A 19,509-nucleotide genomic window follows, 5' to 3' on the forward strand; every position below is an offset into this window, starting at 1 on the left:
CTGCCAAAGCACTGGCAAGTTCCAAAGCACCAAATGTTCCAAAGAATCTTCTGGTCCACTTGTTCTCCTGTGATAGGGAGTTCACCACCTCTCCAGCAGTTCCATCTGTAACAAAGTCCTCCCTTAGCCTGAGGGGGAGATCTGCCCTGCTGCTCAGCCCCCACAAGCCTTCTACAACTCAAGATGGAGGGCTGTTTTCAACACAGGGCAGCTGGAATATTCACACACCCTGGACAGTTCCCCAGTGCTCAGCCACACGCCTGGATGTCTTGGGGTCGCAATTCTCGCTCACCCTCAGCCAGGAAAACAAGGAGGGCACGATGCAGCAAATGTACCCCCAAACGGCGGCGCCGGGTGGGTGACCAGCTCGACACCACTCCATAGCAGTGTCCTTGTTTCTGGTTGGTCAGCATCTGGATTCCTGAAGAGATTGGGGGTGAGGTCACAGGGGCAGCCTCAGTGAACTCCAAGTAGAAATATGTGACAGTGAACCCACTGTGTATTCCTCTCAAGCAGGTATAAACCTATGGAACAAAATATGTACATGCCCTGGCTGCTTTGGCTCAGCGGTTAGAACGTCAGCCCGCAGACCAGAGAGTACCAGGTTCGGTTCCTGCTAAGGGCACGTACCTCAGTTGCAGTTTGGCCCCGGCCCCGGTTGGGGTCATGTGGGTGGCAGCCAGTCGATGTGTCTCTCACATCGATGTTTCTCTCTCTTGCCCCCTCTCTCCCTCCTGCTCTATCTGAAGATAAATGAAAAAATATATGTGCATGTGCAAGTATATAGTCGGTGCTCAATAATTACTTGGACAAACAAACAGCCCTGAGAGGTAAGGGGTTAGGGAATTGGTAGATCAAGTGCCCTTCCTGTGACTCCCCAACCCCATAAGCCAGGCACCCACCTAGAGCATCCACAAGACATGCCTCTCGAGTGTAAGCCTCCACAGCGACCACATGCTGGAAGCAATGCAGGGACACAACACCACGTCCACTGGCCCAAATGTCCAAGATCTGCTGTACTTTGGGGCAAGCCTGGGGGTCAGGGCAGGGTCAGAGATCTGCCTCCCTATTCCCTCCTTCCTCTACCTGCCCACAGCCTGACTGCCCCTGCCCTGATCCCGGTACTTATCCTCATACCTGTTTTCCGGACCGCCCACGGTAGCCAAGGGCCTCCCACAGGTGAACATTTGGCCGGGCCCGTGTCCCCTTGCCCACATAGAAGATGGCTTTGACAAAAGTCCGAAAACATTCAGCCCAAGTTAGTGAGAAGGCTCGGGCTGGCAGGTTCTGAGTCTTCCTGGATGAAAAGGGTTGGCTCAAAGAGGAAAAAGTGACAAGAGTAGCCCTAAAGAAAATCTCTAAGGTCACAAGGCATATAGAATCCACATCCAGTGACCCACATTTTATAAGGCAGAGAGTGGTGGCTGCTCCCCAAAGACAGTAGCTTGAATAATTCCAACTACCTTTTTTAGATAAGGTTTATGACCAGAGAGGGCCAGTTCCCTTCCTGAGAACATACAGCATAAAGGAACCAATTCCAGAATTTTCCAGCTCCCACTTCCGAGTACCTGGGGTCCAGCAGCAGATATGTGAAACTGGACTTCACTACCCCCTCCCTCCACCTTCTGCTGGGATCCGGCTGCTCAAATTGCTGGGCAAGTGCATCCTCATCTGCCTGGGCATCTGGGATTTGGCCTGTCTTCAGGGCCTCAGTCAGCTCTGGGCTGTGCCCTGACAAGTCTGGGCCTGGGAGGGGAAACTGAGTCAAGGGAGACAGAGGAAGGGGTAGTTCCCAGAGATAAAGAGAGAAGTGGGACTGAGAGCCAGAGTCTCTGGGGACTCCTGGAAGCTCCTTGACCTCTGAGTGCCCAGAAGAGACTAACCAGGAGCAGCCTGGGCTTCTTCTAGTCATTGGAGGTGATGTGGCGAGGTGAAGGGAGTGATGGGGCCTGGGCTCTCACCAAGTGCCTGGAGCTCTTGCAGCAGTTCCAGGTCAGACATGGCTGGGACCGGCCGGCACCAGCAAGAGGGGACTGGATCTCTGCCACCTGTGGAGCTTGCCTCGTCCTCTGTCAACCAGAGGGCGGCCACCTCACTGTCAAGGGACGATGGGTCATCTGTTAGGAAGTGGAAGTCAAGGGGTCCAGGCAGTGGTTCCCGATGGGGGCTGTGGGCTGGGCTCCTATCTGGTGGGGACATGTGGGAGGGGGCTGTTTCTGGCAAGGTCAGAGTCAGGGCCTGTAAACGGGCTCTTAATTCAGCCTCCTTGCCCATCATGACAGGTCTATGTTCCAACTGTGGGGTGTGCAGAGACTTTAGCACCCTCTGGGGTGGTTGGATATGAGGTAGGAGTTGCTGCCTAGTCTGGGGCAATAACCCAGCCCAGGGAGATGTTTGGGGGGCTGGGTCTTTGGCTCCAGAGGCCTCAACTGCTGTGACAAAGGAGGCATCTGAGCTGCAGTCCCAGAACCCTGGAGGGGACTCCAAGCTGCCATTCTTGTCAGCAGCCTCAGGATTGGCAACGAAGCTGGGGGGTCCAGCGCTAGCCTCCAGATCTATGTCCCTGCTGTCACTTGTGCCCAGTGCTGTGGAGTCCAGAGTGGGAGGTCCAGAGAGGTTGGCATCCAGCCCCGTTCTCTTGAGGACTGAGCCTAGAGCAGAGGATGAGAGTTGGGGTTAGACAGCAGGGGAGAGGGAAGCCAGAGACAGGAATGGGAGTTGGATCAGACAGAAACAGGTGGGTGGAATCAAAGGGAGAAGAGAGAAGTGAAGGCAAACACAGCTGACCAGAGACACTGGACATGAGACAGAACCAGCAGGAGACACTGGAAATCAGTGACAGAGACATGATAAACGTCCATAGGTCAAGCCCCTGTCTCCATATAGGCCCTACGCACCGCTGGGCTCAGGCTCTAGCACCTGGGTCTCTGCCCAGGTACAGGTAGGGGTCCTAGGCAGCATCCAGGGCTTCCTCAGGATGCGCACACAGTCCTGGTGCCCCTGCTGTTCCGCCAGGTCCAGCGGCCGCAGTCCATCCTTGGAGGGGGGGTGGGGGATGATCAACAGGGGTTGCCAGAAGCCCTCTTCCCTCCTCCCTTCTCACTCTCCGGGTCTGCCCTTCGGCTCTTCATGTAGGGCCCCTCACCTGGTCAAGCAGCCTGGGGTCTGCTCCCTGGCTCAGCAGCAGCTCCAGGCCGCGGCGACAGCCCCAGGCAGCAGCCACGTGCAACGGTGTCAGTGCCTCGGCTGATCTGGGGCAGGAGCGGAGAAGCCTTGGCTCTGATCCCCCCATCTCCACCCTCTAGCCTGAGACACCCTCGAAATCTAGATCCTACGCCCTGGACCTGGGACTCAAATCTCTGCTCTCTGACCCTAGCGATTCTACCCCCAGATCCGAATCTTTGATCCCCACTTTGACCCCAGCACAACCCCATCCCCCATACTTAGTCTGGAACCCTAGCCCACTCCCTTGGGTTCTCAGGATCCCTCCCCTAGTTCCCCAAGCTCCGCCCTGGGGCACCAAGTCCCCACCCTTGGAACGTAGGATGCCCTCATAGAGACTCCCAGGCCTCGCCCTCGAACTGGGGAGACCCGTCCCCTGGGCAAAAGGCTTGGCCCGGGGTCCCCGCCTCACCGAAGGTTGGGGTCTCCGCCTCCACACAGCAGAGCCTTGAGGCAACGCAGAGCGCGGGGGTGCCGGGCTCCCGCCGCCAGGTGGACCGCCGCCGCACCGTCCACTAGTACCAGGTTGGGGTCGGCGCCCTGGCGCAGCAGCTCCTTGACAGCCCTGTGATCAGGGAGTCAGAGTGGACCGAGATGCGCGCCCCCTGTCCTGGCCCGCCCGCCTTGGCCCCCTCGTCCTTACCGTGGCTCCTCCTCCCGCAATGCTGCCCGCAGCCGCAGCGCCAGCTCCACCGCTGAGCCCATGCCCGCGCGGTCCCCTAGTCCGGGCTGCCTGGCCTGCCAATTTCAAACTTCCCGCGGAGCCCTTGTGCGCATGCGCCGCCCCGCCCCGCGCCCCCGGGCTCCGGGTTCCCTACCCGCTGCACAGGGTATGCACCTAAGCCACCCGGCGCCGCACACCCAGGCCCGCGACCTCAAAAGGTGCTCAGGTAGGGCCTGGGCAGGTGGAGGCTGCCGGGTGTGCCATTATCTGGTCTCAAAACGGGGAAACGCAACACATCTTTGGAAGGGGTGGTGCTGTGAGCCAGTGTACCGGAGGTGCCCACTGCAGAGGAGGCCTCCGCCTCCATTAGCGCGCAAATTCAATTATCAGCTCCCATCTCTGCGGCGCCCGTTTTCAGTCTCCCGGGGCAAGGAGTTCGTGATTTTGGGACGCTAGGCCCCTGAGTCCTTAGTTTTCCCATCTGCAAAATGGGAGAAGAATCCCTTCCAGACTGGTGTGATGTTGAATGAGCACTTCATTACAGAGTCCTGGCACACGGGTGCCTAATAAATGCTATGAGAAGGAAAAGCTGTTGCTCCTTAAAGCCATTTAAATTGTATATGGAATTGAGGATCTATCCGGTAAACTTTTTTCACAATTGCTCCTTATCCAGACAGATAGTTGAATGGTGGACTTGTGCCTGTCTTGTCTCCCTTCTGTGGAGCACCCACACTATTTCCTGGGACCTGTAATCCTCCCTTTCTCAGGAGAGGCTTGATCCAGGCCTGAACAACCAGAAAGAACATTGCAGAGCTCTGGCCCATGACACAGGCAACGCCAGATAAGGGGGTGCTGGAAGCCCTCACTTTACCTGGGCTGGGGTTTGGGTAGTGGTCACAACTGTCAACCAATGGTCATGGTGCCAATTCAATGCCAACAGGAATCCTCAATTTGGGATGTAGTGAAAGAGACTTCATTCAGAGCAAACACCTCAACGTAGAACAACACTGCCCTCTCTGACAAATTGTTTCAACTCCAGCCAACAAATCAGCCTTTGGTAGAACAGGAATAAGCATTATCCAGCCATAAGGGAATTTTTGTTTTTAATTGTCAACCGAGGATATTTTTCTGTTTATCTTCAGATAGAGTGGGAAGGTGGGGGAGAGAGAGAGACAAACACTGATATTGGAGGGACACATCGACTGGTTGCCTCCCGCACAACCTGGACCAGGGCCAGGGACAAACCGCAACCGAGGTATGTGCCCTTAACCAGAATTGAACCTGTGACTCTTTGGGCCGACACTCTAACTGCTGAGCCAAACTGGCCAGGGCCCATAAAGGAATTAAAAAAAAATTTTTTTTATCCTCACTCGAGGACATTTTTTGCATTTATCTTCACATAGAGTGGAAGGAAGAGAGGAAGAGAGAGAAACATTGACTGGATGCCACTCACACAACCCCAACCAGGGCCGGGGACAAACTGCAACCAAGGTACATGCCCTTAGCGGAAACCAAACCTGGGACTCTCCGGTCCGAGGGCCGACGCTCTAACCACTGAGCCAAACCAGCCAGGGTCATAAAGGAATTTTTTTATCCTCACCAGAGGACATTTTTCCATATTTTGTTCAGATAGAATGGGAGGGAGAGAGAGAGAGAGAAACATCGATGTGAAAGGGACACATCAAGTGGTTGCCACCTGCACGACCCAACCAGGGCCGGGGACAAACTGCAACCAAGGTACGTGCCCCCAGTGGGAACCGAACCTGGGCCTCTCTGGACCGCAGGCCGACGCTCTAACCGCTGAGCTAAATCAGCCAGGGCCATAAAGGAATTTTTATAGGGCAGCCCACACCTGTCCCTTAGTTGGCCTGTCCTCATGCAAGTGGGTATTCCAAGTCTTCACAGTTTGGCCCAAAAAGCACTGTCCCAACTGGCTGGAGTAGAGCCATTCTGATGTGTCAAAGATGCTAGAATCTATAATTACACAGCTCCAACTGGACAAGGAGATCATCTCCCTTCTATTGGTTGAAATACAATTCCAAGAACTCCTTTATAAGGGTTGGCTCACCCAGCAGGAACACAGTGCAGGCAGGCATTTCAGTGAGGATGGCAGATAGTTTTTCTCCCTGAAGCTTGGCTTGCATGAGAGGCCCTGTTCAGCCATGGCTCCTGGGCTATTTTTTGTTTTTTTTAAATCCTCACCCAAGGATATTTTCCCACTGATTTTCAGATACAGGAGCGGGGGCGGGGGGGGCATTGATTGGTTGCCTCCTGCATGACCCCAACCAGGGCCGGGGATCGAACCACAACTGAGCAGAATCAAACCCATGACTCTTTGGTCCACGGGCCGATGCTCTAACTACTGAGCCAAATCGGCCAGAGCATGGCTGTTTTGCTTTTTAATTTGAGACCAATTAGCCAACAGCAGCCCCTCTTGGTAGGAATTTTCTTTCCTGGGGTCAACACAACCATCTCATCCCTTTCCACAGGTTGAGAGGAAAGCAGCCCACCCCGATGGCAGTGTTTTCTGAACAGATGGATACAGTCAAACCTGAAGCTGCACCTTGGTTTCTCATCCACAAGAACCAAGCCATTCCCCTTTCTGTTCATTGGGTGGATTTTCTGTCACTTGTAACCAAGAAGATCCTAAATTAACACAAGGTAATTGGTGTGGACCTGGGTTAAAGATTTCTCAATTTTTTATTCTGATGACAAAAATCACACAGAAGAACATATTACAATTGACAAACTGGGGAGCGATATGGTATAGGAACATGGGGAATGGGTGTCCACAGACCCTGGGATGTTTCCTGGAATCATGGATTTCCCCTCCAGGGCTCTGAAGTAACCGAGTGCTTCCTTAAAATCCCTCAGGGGTCCCATGGAGCAGAGCTTAAGAACCAGCATTCTAGCCCGGCCAGTGTGCCTCAGTGGACTGAGCATCAACCAGGGACTGAGAGGTCCTAGTTGGATTCCCAGTCAAGGCACATGTCCAGAGTTTTGGGCTCAATCCCCAGTAGGGGGCATGCAAGAGGCAGCCAATTGATGTATCTCTCACTTAGATGTTTCTATCTCTCCCTCTCTCTCTAAAAATTAATAAAAACATATTTAAAAACAAACAAAAACCCCAGCACTCGTAAGCCAAGGGTTTACAAGGTTGGATGCACAGGGATGGTTCAGACAGTGGCCTCAACCTCAGTGGCTTCATCCTCCTCCTCCAACAGGCTGTAGGAGGCATGGCTCTGGCAGGGCCGTTGTAATGGGTGAGCCAGCAGCTTAGCCATACAGTTGTGCAGCTCGAGGGCTGGCCCAGCCAGTGCCACCTCATACTTGTAGCTGGTGCCCTTGGTATCCAGGCTGCCCATGAAGGCAAACATGTCCTGTGGGGCCAGGGAGGGGCTCTTCAGGCAAGGGTCCCCCTGACAGGCCTTCCTTGCCCCTGGAGGGTGTCCCAGAGGAGGAGGCACCAAGCGTGGGTTCTAAAGGGTGAAAAGGAGTTTTCCAGGCAGAAAACATTCCTGCATTCAGCAAACATTCCCTGCTACCCACCCAGTATTAGGGTCACCAAGGGGTCTCAGTCCTGGAGCCCCTAGTCTGGAGACATTTGGGTGTAGACTAACCCTAACCCCCATGCTGATCTTCCTTAAGGAGCAGGGAAGACTTCCCGCAATAGAGATTTTTGGTTTAAATATTGAGGTATGAGTAGGAACTGGCTTCAACTCCCTCTGTTCACAGTTGGGTAAACTGGGGCTCATAGAGGTAAGTGGCCCACAGTTAGTTCAGGGCTGGGATGTGAATGACTAGTAGAGCCTGAGGAGGTAGGGAGGGAAGGGTGCGCCAAGACGAGGGCATAGCCAGGGCAAAGGCAGAAAGAGAAAGAAGCAGGAAGTGTTGGGGATGAGATAGGCAAGACCCTACTTGCTCCCTAGGCCACTGTCCCACCAGCCCCCCCTGAGCTCCCAGCAGACATATGGAAATGGCTGTTGAAAGACTGAATGACCCAGGAGCCGGGAGTTGGAATCCCCCAGACCCAGCATAGGTGGGTTCTATATCCACCTGCCACCCACACCTGCCATGACCTCACCTTCCAGCTCATCTCTTCCTCCTTTTCATCGGCACCATTGTGAATATAAACAATGTCGAAGAAGAAATATGGACACTGGAACATTTTCTGCAGGGGAAGAAAGAACACCAGCCTTTGGGACTCAGGTCATCCTGTGCCCCATGACCACAATTCCACAGCTTCTGCCTTGGACTCTGGGATCTGCCAGTAGGTGCCCAGTTCCTGTGCTCAGAAAGTCCCTCCCAGTGTCTTACCAACCCTCTCCCAGGCCTCAGTCACCTTCATGGGCTCAGTCAGGGAGAACTGGGGCTGGCAGGGTGGGCGGCTGTAGACAAGGATGGTACGGACCACATATGGGGGTGGGATCGTCTGCACGTTTTCCGTGATTGGCAGCTCAGTCTTCTGTTGGCTGCACAGTGAGGGTACAGGTCAGAACACACTCTGGGGGTCCCTCCCATATTACCTTTGGAGAGCCCAGCTCCTTGCTGGACCCAGCCCCACTCGACCCCTCCCTAGTTCATTGCTGCTTCTGAGCCTTTCCATATGCTGTTCCCTCTGCCCAGAACGTCTCCTCAGCTTTACACTCTGCCTGAACTCTCCTACTCCAGCAGGGAGGCTTTGCTAAACTCAAAGCTGGAGCCTGCTCTGGCCACCCTGAGTGTCCCCCATTACTTAGAGTTGGCCCTGCCCCACCAGGCCAGGAACTCTTAGGCAGGGACCTAATCTTATAGCTAAGTCAAGACACATTTCCCTACTCGGCCACAACTGGTTCTCATGTTGGGCAGAGGGCACTAAGCAGAGGGTTAAGGTCCTTCCTATATAAAAAGCAAATCTGATCATCCACAAGGAAAAACAACAACATCCTCATAGAAAAATAGGTAAAAGGGACAGACAAATAGACAAATCACTGAGGGAATATCAAATGGCTTAAAAATGAATGAAAAAATGCTCAAAGTCAAGCACTATCACACAGACAGAGTTTTCAGCAGTATGATCAATCCTAGTGCCAGGGGAAACAACCAGGGTTAATTTCTGAGACAATACTTTGGCAATGTCTAGCAAAATAACCTTCCCCCCTTAATCCAGCATGTTCTCCATTGCAAATTTGCTCAAATGTTTGTACCAAGTTAATTATAGTAAAGGCAACACAAGCTCTGTGCCCAGCATCAGGGGCTGGTACAAATGGGGATTGGAATATTAAGGCCCACAAGCAAAGAATTGGTTTTATATTTTTAAATAACTGAAGGGGAAAAAATCAAAAGAATATTTCATGACATGTGGAAGTGATGTGAAATTCAAATTTCAGTGCTCGTCAATAAAGTTTTATTGGCACATGGTCACGCACACTGCGTCCACAGGCTCTGTGGCTGCTTTTGGATTACTATAGCAGGGTCCAGTTGTTATAACAGAGACCATACGGTCTGTAAAACCAAAAACATTTACTGTCTGGCTTTTTATAGAAAAAGTATGCCACCCCCTGGGTTAAAACAATGGTGTGGAGGGCCACTGGGCCACCAAAGGACTAACACAGAGGGTGAGACACAGAAAAGGGAGGACTTACATGAGGTTGAAGAGACCTTCCATATCTGGCAGGGGTGCTAAGAAGAATGCTGGTGGCAGAGCATGGGTGGGAATGGTGAATGACTTCCCTCATCCTGATGCCAAGAGATCCCAGGTGCCTCTGAACCTGGCACCAGGAATCACTGTGTGGGAAACCTGTGTGTGATCCTGGCCTAGTCACCTCTCTGAGCTTGTTTTCCTCAGCAGAGGATGCCCTGAAGACTGTTGGTGATTAAAAAGCCCCCTTTCCCGTCCGGCCAGTGTGGCTCAGTGGTTGAATGTCGACCCATGCACCAAGAGGTCACTGGTCCAATTCCTGGTCAGGACACATGCCCAGATTGTGGGCCTGATCCGTTGAGGGACATGCAGGAGGTGGCCAATTGATGTTCTCTCACATCGATGTTTCTCTCTCTCTCCCTCTCTCTCTCTCCCCCTCTCCCTTCCTCTCTCTCTAAAATCAATAAAGGAAAAAAATTTAAAACAAAAAAAACGTTTCCCTCAGGGCTGGGGCCACTCTTCTTATAAGCAAAGATCCATGGGTGTCCCTGTTCCCCTCCTCCAACATTCACCAGCTTTCTAATTCACAGGGGTGATGCTCTATTTAAGTTTTGAACTGCATGTGAACCTTTCATGTTCAAAGTAGCAAAAAGTGTGATGTAGTGGTAACTGACTTTTCAGTCACACATTGCCATTTATTGAGCACCAAATGTGTAAGTGGCCCTGCATGAAGTGTACCCTCTGTGGGTGCAGTTTTGACACCCAGAGTCCAAACTAGCTGGTTTTGCTTCTGTGTAACAACTTTACCTCCACAGCAACCCATGGGGTAAGAAGTTCTCTGCCTCCCATTTTACAGATGAAGAAACTGAGAGCCTATGAGGCATGTGAGATTTTGCTTCCAGGTAATGTCATCAGTTTGGCTCAAATAAACTCTTATAAAAATTCTGAAAAACAAAACCAAAAAACTGAAAGCCAGAGAGGTGACTGGCCCAAGCCTGTGGCAGAGCAGGGATCTGGACCTGAGCCAGTGTGAGTTGGCCCCCTCCATTGCTCAGGCTTCCTGAGTTCCGGGTATGACAAGACAGAACAGCCCCCCTCCCCCTGCTCTCCACCCCATGGGGCGCCCCAGCGTGGAAGGATACTGAAGTTGGAGCAGGAGGCTGTCTCCAGGTCATAGAGGCAGCTGCAGAGCTCACGGGGGTCAGAGGTCAGGCCAGACAGCTGTGGGGAAGCACAATCTCAGCAAGGTGCTCTCTACCCCTAGGTGACCACAAGGTACCCAGCCTTGTCCCTGCCCCCAGGGGACCTCAGGGTGCCCCAGCCTCACCCAAGCAGTGTCGTCATTCACAACCACCAGTGCAAACTCATGGCTTTTGTCAATCTTGTGTTTTGTCCGCACAAACATCTCAATCATCTTCTGGGAGACATTGAGAGCATTGGTTTTGGAGCTGGGGAAGAACAGACAATAAGGGGAGTGGTTAAGGACGGGACTCCAGGCCTCAGGGTGGCACATCCCCTCACCTGTCCATCCTGGGGAACCCTCCACTAGCTCTACAATGAGGCCCTGGCCCAGGTCACACAGCAGGGGGTGGCAGAGTCCAGCCCCAAACCTAACCCAGCTGACCTGCCCTCTCCAGCTCTCACTCTCTCCAAATGGGTTCCTCTGGCCAGCCTAGGTCTCACATCTGATCCTTGTGAGGTACCCCAGACCACTGCTTAGCTACGGTGGTCGGGGTGCCAGCAAGGGGAAGGCAGGCTTACCCTCAGCATCTCTCCAGGCCTGCTGCTTGACCCCAGAGACCTACCTTTTCAGGGAAAAAGTTTTGGGGTTAGCTAGTTAAGCCTGAGTCTGAATTCTGGCTCTGCCTATTTGCTGTGAGGTCTTAGATAAGTTACTTTGCTTCTCTGAGTTTCTAAGTCACTGCTATGACATGGGTGGCACATGATAGCTCTCACTGCTTGGAATAGAGCCTGAAGGGCCACCACTGCATCATTACTAGTTACTGTTGCTATGCTCTGATATCACCAGGACCCGAGCCAGACCGCAATGGTGTGAGTCTGAGAGAGAGCCCTGTGGGGCCCCTCCCAGCTGTGGCTACACATTCAAGCCCTAAAATGTCCCTCTCACCCATTGAATGACTCCAATTTTGGCAGTGACATTTCCTCCGACAGGTCCAGACAGATGATCTGCAATGAAGGTGGAGGTTTGTGAGGGCACTGTGACTGGCAACACTTAGTGCCTGGATGTTAACACCAGCCCCAACATGCTTGGCCCTCTTTAAGCAGACCTGTCTGAAAAGGTGGTGAGATGACTCCCAATTCCCACCCAAGTTATCCACTTTGGAAGTCGGTGGCTCAGGGGAAAGAGCACTGGACTAAAAGTCCACGTTACTAAGTGAATACGTAAACAGGAGAATATGTGACACAGAAAGAAGGAAACAAGGACATAGTGGGTTGAATTGTAGCCCCCAGAAGATAGAAACTCAGATGTGACTTTATTTGGAATTAGGTCCTTAATGATGTAATTAAAGTAAAGAAATTGTGAGAAGGTCATCTGATCCAATGACAAGTATACTTATGACAGAAGAGGAGACACAGAGACTGAGAGGGGGAGGCCATGTGAAGATGCAAACTGAGGTTGGAGTGATGCAGACACAAGCCAAGGTGCCTGGAACCACCCAAAGCTGAAAGAATAAGGAAGGATTCTCCCCTAGAGCCTCGGGAGAGAATGGGGCCCCTGCCAACATCTTGACTTCAGACTTCTGGTTTCCAGGACTATCAGAGAGTAAATTTCTATATTTTTTAAGCCACCCAGTTTGCAGTAATTTGTTTTGGCAGCCCCAGGAAACTAATACAAAAGGGCTGTTTGTAGAGTGAATCCCAAAAGGCAAGAATGTTAACCCAAGGTTCCCTAAAGTCTCAGAGCTGAAGGCCGAATTCCCACTTACCACCTTCTCTGGACAGTTGACCCTTGGCGTCCGCACCTGGACCTCAGGGGCTGGTGGGGGCACCTGCCAGGGCTTGGGGCCAGCTCCCAGAGAGTTGGGGGTCCCATCATCAGCACTGGCCGCCTCACCCTCACCCTCACTGCGGCTGCCCACACTGGCCTGGGCTCCCAGTGCCCGGTCCTCAGCCCCCTCAGGATTGGAGCGTGTGCGGGGTCTTGGCTCCACTGACTGCTCCTCCTCCTCCTCCTCCTCCTCCTCTTCTTCTTCAGTGGGACTGCTGGGCTCTACCACCTCCATGACTCCTGAGTGGCTGGATGAAGCAGGGATGGGGGAAGCCAGAATCCTGCTCTTAGAGGTTTCAGAAACATTTGGTTACCTAGCAGGACAGGGTACTCGTTGCTTACTGACTATGAATCACTCCTCTCAGGGCCTCAGTTTCCTCATCCTGTACACTTATCAGCCAAGCATCCACTCTGACTTAAGATAATAGCCTCCCATTTTTTTCTGTAGTGCCACCCCCACCCTCAGCCAGTGACTACAACTGACTACTGTGAAGAGCTCAGATATGGGGACATGACCCAATACAGGCTGGTGAGGAACAGCTCTGAGACTTCCAATAGTGCTCTTAGGGGAGAGGGGCTCCTTAGAGTTGCAGAGCTGAGAAGATACAAGTCGAGTGCTGCTAGGAGCCTCTTTAGCCTCCAAGAGGCGAAAGAGCCTGCCTGAGTGATGCTCACACTGAGAACAGCAGACTTCTGAGCACCTAGATCCAGCTACACCTGGAACCAGTCTATAAGCCACTAACTCCCCTTTCTTGCTTAAAAGACAGGTTGAGTTGGGTTTTCTGTGACCTGAAACTGAAACTGTTTCGGTGAATAAAGGAGTAATAAAGGAATAACAATTCTCCCCAGTGGGCTCTGGACTGCCTAGGAGCTCTCTGTACACGGGAGTGTCTACACAAGGGAGGGGCGCGGATCTGGGTGTTACAGGCCTCTTTGAGGAAAGGACAGGAAGCCAATGAAACAGCCTACCAAACTGGGCAATGGGTGCGGGCTGCCAGGGATGGTCTCTGAGCGCCTTGCGGTCCTCACAACCCAAGGAATTAGCTGCAATAAGAGGGATGGAGGCTAGACTGCAGGAGAAATCAGAGCTGGAAATGGAAGATTCAGGGGAGACGAGGGGCTAGATCTCTAGGGCTACGGGAGCTAGGCATCGAGAAACGAGCCCCGCAAGCTTTCAACACCCAACTTCTGCTCACCGTAGCCTAAGCCTCCCTCCGACTGGGTTTCCGACTCGCTAGAAAGCCGCCATCTTCGCAACCGGATGTGGCGCGGCGCGGCCGCGACGCCTCCTGGGAAAAGTAGTTCGGCAAACCGCCGGGCGAGTGGAAAGATGAACTGGATGTGGCTGAAGAGCCTTGGAAGCTGATAGGCTGGGACTCTGCTACGAGGTGAGATTTGGAAGGCGATGGACCGGAGTAGGCTAAATGGGGCGGGAGCTGGAGTGTGATTGGCTAAAAGCAAAACGAGGCGGAGTTTTTGTTTCAGGCCGAATCAGACTATGCTGGGTCTGCGTTTCTACGGTGATGGGTTGGGATGAAGCGTGGAGTGGGTTTGCACGGACCAGGCTCAGAGAGATGGAGAAGGCCTAGCTTGCAAGGTGAAAGGCTGAGTATGACGGGACTGGGCGGGATTTTAGAGGCTTTTGCCGACTAAGGTGGGCGTGGCCCAGACCCAAGGACGCTCCCAATTTCTTAATTTTCCTTATTTAATATATATTTTGCAAAAAAATAAAAATAAAAAACACAGCCCTGGGCGGTGTGGTTCTGAGGTTAGAGCGTCAGCCCTACCACAGAAGGGTCGTGGGTTCGATTCCGGGTCAAGAACATGTACCTAGGTTGCAGGTTCCATGTGGAGGAAACCAATCAGTGTGTCTCTCACATCAATGTTTCTCTCTCTCTCTCTCTCTCTCTCTCTCTCTCTCTCTCTCCCCCTCCCCCTCTTTCTCCCTCCCCTCCACTCTCTCTAAAAATCAATGGAAAAAATATCCTCTGGTGAGGATTTGAAAATAAATACATACATAGGTATATACTAAGACAGCCCTGGCTGGCATGGCTCAGTGCTTAGAGCATGGCCCAGGCAAACAAGGGTCGCAGGTTCGATTCCCAGTCAAGGGCATGTACCTGGGTTGCAGGTTCGATCCTGGACCCTCAGATCCCGCCTGGTTGAGGGCACATACGGGAGGCAACCAATTGACACGTCTTTCTCCTATCAACGTCGGCCTCTCCCTCCCTCTCCCCTCCTCTCTCACCCCTCCCTTCCACTCTCTCTAAAAATAAATGGGAAAAAAAAATCCTCTGGTGAGGATTGAAAAAAAAAAAAATGCTGCCCAGCCAGTGTGGCTCAGTGGATTGAGCGGTGTCCCATGGACTGAGAGGATCCGGTTCGATTCCCGGGCAGGGCACGCACCCATGTTGTGGGCTCGATCCCCAGTAGGGGATGTGCTGGAGGCAGCCAATCAATCAATGTTTCTCTCTCACATTGATGTTTCTATCACTCTCTCCCTTCCTCTCGCTCTAAAAAAAAAAATCAATAAAAATATATTTTAAAAAATAGAAGACTTGAGGTGGTGAACAGATGATGTATGGTAGAATTATATGCCTGAAACCTATATACTTTTATTAACCAGTCACCCCAATAAATTAAATAAAAATTTTTTAAAAAAAAGCTAAGCCAGCCCTGGCCAGTTTGGCTCAGCGGTTGGAGCGTTGGCCTGCGGTCCGGAGAGACCCTGGTTCGGTTCCCCCTAAGGGCATGTGCCTCGGTTGCAGTTTGTCCCCGGCCCTGGTTGGTCGTGGGGGTGGCGGCCACTCGATGTGTCCCTTTCACATTGATGTTTCTCTCTCTCTCTCTCTTCCTCTCTCTCCCTCCCGCTCTATCTGTACAAAAAATAGAAAAATGTCCTCGGGTGAAGATTAAAAAAATAAATAAAAATAAATAAAAATAAAAAAAGCTAAGCCAGAACTATTTCAAACTACACTTTCTTTTTCATGCACAGTTCTCCCCTAAGTCCCAAAACTATTTAAAAACAACTGTGGCACCCTGGCTGGTTTTGCTCAGTGGTTAGAGCGTCAGACTGCGGTTCAGAGAGACCCGGGTTCGGTTCCCACTAAGAGCACAGCACGTACCTCGGTTGCAGTTTGTCCCTGGCCTGGTTGGGTTGTGCGGGAGGCAGCCACTTGATGTGTCCCTTTCATGTCAATATTTCTCTCTCTCTCTCTTCCTTTCTCTCCCTCCCACTCTATCTGAACAAAAAATGGAAAAAATGTCCACTGGTGAGGATGAAAAAATAAAAATAAAAAAATTAAACAACTGTTGCCCTGGCTGGTTTGCTCAGTGGTTAGAGCATTGGCCCACAGACCAATGACTCGCCAATTCGATTCCTGTCAAGGGCAGGTACCTCGGTTGCCATTCGTCCCCTGCCCTGGTTGGGTCCTGAGGGAGGCAACCAGTCAATGTGTCCTTTTCATGTCAATGTTTCTCTCTCTCCCTCTCCCCCACTCTATCTGAAGATAAATAGAAAAATATCCTTGGGTGAGGATTTAAAAAAGCTACTGGGACTTTTTCGCAGTGTTTGCCACCAGCACATGGGTATCATGAAAACCACTGCTAAATATAAGCCAAAATGGGAAAGGAAAAGACTCATATCAACATCGTTGTCATTGGACATGTAGATTCCAGCAAGTCTACCACTACTGATCATCTGATCTACAAATGTGGTGAGATGGACAAAAGAAAGATCAAAAAAATTTGAGGAAGCTACTGAGAAAGGAAAGGACTCCTTCAAGTATGCCTGGGTCTTGGATAAATAAACTAAAAACTGAACGTGAGCATGCATCACTGATACCTCCCTATGGAAATTTGAGACCAGTAAGTATTATGTGACCATCACTGACGTCCCAAGACACAGAGACTATAAAAAACATGATTACAGCCCTGGCCGGTTTGGCTCAGCGGTTGGAGCCTCGGCCTGCGGTACAGAGAGACCCGGGTTCGGTTCCCGCTAAGGGTACGTACCTCGGTTACAGTTTGTCCCCGGCCCTGGTTGGTCGTGCGGGTGGCAGCCACTCAATGTGTCCCTTCACATCGATGTTTCTCTCTCTCTCTCCCTCCCGCTCTATCTGAACAAAAAAATGGAAAAATGTCCTCGGGTGAGGATAAAAAAACAACAACATGATTACAAGCACATCTCAGGCTGACTATGCCATCTTGATTGTTGTCGCTGGGGTTGGGGACTTTTTTTCTAATTCTCACCCGAGGGTATTTTTCCATTGGTTTTTAGATAGAGTGGGAGGGAAGAAGGAAGGGAGAGCTAGAGAAACATTGATGTGAGAGAGACACATCGATTGGTTGCCTCCTGCACAACCCTGACCAGGGCCAGATATTGAACCTGCAACTGATGTACATGCCCTTCACCAGGAATCGAACCGGTGGCTTTTTGGTCTGTGGGTCAACGCTTTAACTGCTGAACCAAAGCAGCCAGGGTGGGTTGGTGAATTTTAAGCAGATAACTCCACGAACGCAAACCTGTGAGCATGCCCTTCTGGCTTACACACTGGGTGTGAAACAACTAACTGTTGGTGTTAACAAAATGGATTCCACTGAGTCATCGTACAACCAGAAGAGATAGGAGAAAATCATAAATGAAGTGAGCACCTACATTAAGAAAATTGGCGTCTGGCCAGTTTGGCTCAGCGGTTAGAGCGTCAGCCTGTGGTCCAGAGAGAGGCTCGGGTTCAGTTCCCGCTAAGGGCATGTACCTTGGTTGCAGTTTGTCCCCGGCCCCGGTTGGTGTCGTGTGGGTGGCAGCCACTCAATGTGTCTCTCTCACATTGATGTTTCTCCTCTCTCTTCCTCCCTCTCTCCCTCCCGCTCTATCTGAAGATAAATGCAAAATAATAATAAAAAGAAAAAGAAAATTGGCTACAACCCTGATACAGTAGCATTTGTGCCAATTTCTGGTTGGAAAGGTGGCAACATGCTGGAGCCAAGTGCTAACATGCCTTGGTTCAAGAAATGGAAATTCATCCATAAAGATGGCAATGCCAGTGGAATCATGCTTGAAACTCTAAATTGCATCCTGCCACCAGTTCATCCAACTGACAAACTCTTACATCTGCCCTTCCAGGATGTCTACAGAATTGGTGGTATCGGTTCTGTCCCTGTAGTTCGAGTGGAGACTAGCATTCTCAAACCCAGCCTGGTGTTCACCTTTGCTCCAGTCAATGTTACAACTGAAATAAATGAAAGTCTATTGAAATGCACCATGAAGCATTGAGTGAAACTCTTCCTGAGGGCAACGTGGGCTTCAATGTCAAGAATGTGTCTGTTGCCCTGCCCTGTTTTCTGAGCAGTGGTTAGAGCACTGGCCCATGGATCAATGGGTCGCGGGTTCAATTCCGGTCAAGGGCACATACTTCAGTTGCCGTTCATCCCTGGCCCTGGTCAGGGTCATGCAGGAGGCAACCAGTCAATGTGGCCCTCTCACGTTGATGTTTCTCTCTCCCTCTACCTCTATCTCCCCCCCTCTCTCCTTCCCTCCCACTCTATCTGAAGATAAATAGGGAAAAAAAAATGTCCTCAGGTGAGGGTTGGAAAAAGAAAAAATGTGTCTGTCAAACATGTTCATCATGACAGTGTGGCTGGTAACAGAAAAATAACCCACTAATAGAAGCAGCTGCCTTCACCATTCAGGTGATTATCCTGAACCATCCAGACCAAATCAGTGCTGGATACGCACCTGTGCTGGATTGTCACACAGCTCACAGTGCTTGCAAATTTGCTGAGCTGAAGGAGTAGATCGATCATCATTCTGGGAAAAAGCTTGAAGATGACCCAAAAATTTTGAAATCTGATGATACTGCCATTGTTGATACGGTTCCTGGCAAGCCCGTGTATATTGAGAGTTTCTCTGACTATCCTTCCATGGGCCCTTTTGCTGTTTGTGACATGAGACAGACAGTTGCTGTGGGTGTCATCAAAGCAGTGGAGAAAAAGGCAGCTAGAGCTGGTAAAGTCACCAAGTCTACCCGGAAAGCTCAGAAGGCTAAATGAATATTATCCCCAATACCTGCCACCTGCTTGGTGGAAGAATGGTCTCCGAACTGTTTGTCTCAATTGGCCATTTAAGTTTAATTGTAAAAGACTGATTATTGACTACAATGCATCATAAATCCTTCAGAAGGAAAGGAGAACATTTTGTGGGTCAGATGGGTTCTTTTGTGTGGCAATTTTTAGGTTATTCGTTTTTAAAACCAATACTCTTCAATGGAAATGACTTGACCAAAAATCTGTGACAGAATTTTGAGAACCACTAAAACAAAGTTTAATGGGGAAAAGAATATCGTAAGCCTCAGTTTCTTTATTTGTAAGAGTCAGTTAAGCCTGCCCACATCAGCCAGGCTCTGGTTTAATGACAGTCAGGAGGAGCTGTGTAGACTGAGCCTTGAAGGATGGAGAATATGCTGGAAGAACAAGAGGGAAAAAGGCATTCCTGGCAGAAGAAAGTTATTGGACAAGGTCTGGAAGCTTGGAAGAGCCTGGGAGTGGCTAGAGCAACGCTTAAGAGTGAGGATTTCGCCCTGGCTGGTGTGGGCCAGTGGTTAGAGAGTCAGACTTGCACCGAAGGCTTGTGGGTTGATTCCTGTGTTGCAGATTCAATCCCTGGCCCTGACTGGGGAGCGTGCGGGAAACAACCCATTGGTGTGTCTCTCTTACATCCAGCTCTCTCTCTCTCTCCTCCCCTTTCCTTCCTCCCTTCCTTCACTCTCTCTAAAAAAAAAAAAGAATCAATGGAAAAATATCCTTGGGTGATAACTGACAACAACAATGAAAGAGTGAGGGGATGGGGTGGGCGGTGGGTTTGTCAGAGGGTGGGTGGTAGGAAGGAGGTGAAAAAAAAAAAAAGAACTTGGACAACTAAGCCGGGGACGGGGCGGGGCAGGGGTGGGGAGGGGGGTGCCAATGGGGTAAAAAAGGTAAAATATCTGTAACAAA

General features: G+C 51.1%; 2 protein-coding genes and 1 long non-coding RNA gene across 8 annotated transcripts; 1 reads left to right on the forward strand and 2 right to left on the reverse strand.

The window, feature by feature from the left end:
- On the reverse strand, positions 1–3,927 carry ANKLE1 (ankyrin repeat and LEM domain containing 1). Its single transcript, XM_036282195.1, has 10 exons — positions 3,866–3,927; positions 3,635–3,787; positions 3,146–3,251; positions 2,898–3,036; positions 1,962–2,651; positions 1,569–1,746; positions 1,138–1,297; positions 903–1,032; positions 229–421; positions 1–105 (listed from the first exon to the last, which is right to left on the reverse strand). Exons 1-9 carry the CDS (start codon positions 3,925–3,927, stop codon positions 249–251), a joined length of 1,791 nt encoding a protein of 596 aa, XP_036138088.1. The 3' UTR covers positions 1–105; positions 229–248.
- Positions 3,928–4,014: 87 nt separating this feature from the next.
- Positions 4,015–8,077, forward strand: LOC118615443. Of its 2 annotated transcripts, none has more exons than XR_004956433.1 (3): positions 4,015–4,112; positions 6,376–6,547; positions 7,978–8,077. It is a non-coding gene; the product is annotated as an uncharacterized LOC118615443 (long non-coding RNA). The 2 variants fall into 2 exon arrangements; XR_004956434.1 differs by having other exon boundaries at positions 4,020–4,052.
- On the reverse strand, positions 6,929–13,846 carry BABAM1 (BRISC and BRCA1 A complex member 1). Of its 5 annotated transcripts, XM_036240407.1 has the most exons (10): positions 13,713–13,846; positions 13,486–13,560; positions 12,455–12,764; positions 11,635–11,693; positions 10,834–10,954; positions 10,649–10,727; positions 9,511–9,535; positions 8,229–8,358; positions 7,971–8,057; positions 6,929–7,266 (listed from the first exon to the last, which is right to left on the reverse strand). In XM_036240407.1, the coding sequence occupies exons 3-10, from the start codon at positions 12,749–12,751 to the stop codon at positions 7,063–7,065; spliced, it is 1,002 nt and encodes a 333-aa protein (XP_036096300.1). In that variant the 5' UTR covers positions 12,752–12,764; positions 13,486–13,560; positions 13,713–13,846; the 3' UTR covers positions 6,929–7,062. The 5 variants fall into 5 exon arrangements, with proteins under 5 accessions (XP_036096300.1, XP_036096299.1, XP_036096301.1 ...); XM_036240406.1 differs by lacking the exon at positions 13,486–13,560; XM_036240408.1 differs by lacking the exon at positions 13,486–13,560 and having other exon boundaries at positions 12,455–12,797.
- Positions 13,847–19,509: the final 5,663 nt, after the last annotated feature.

This window comes from Molossus molossus, unplaced genomic scaffold (genome assembly GCF_014108415.1).
Source record: "Molossus molossus isolate mMolMol1 unplaced genomic scaffold, mMolMol1.p scaffold_m16_p_4, whole genome shotgun sequence".
NCBI lineage: Eukaryota > Metazoa > Chordata > Mammalia > Chiroptera > Molossidae > Molossus > Molossus molossus.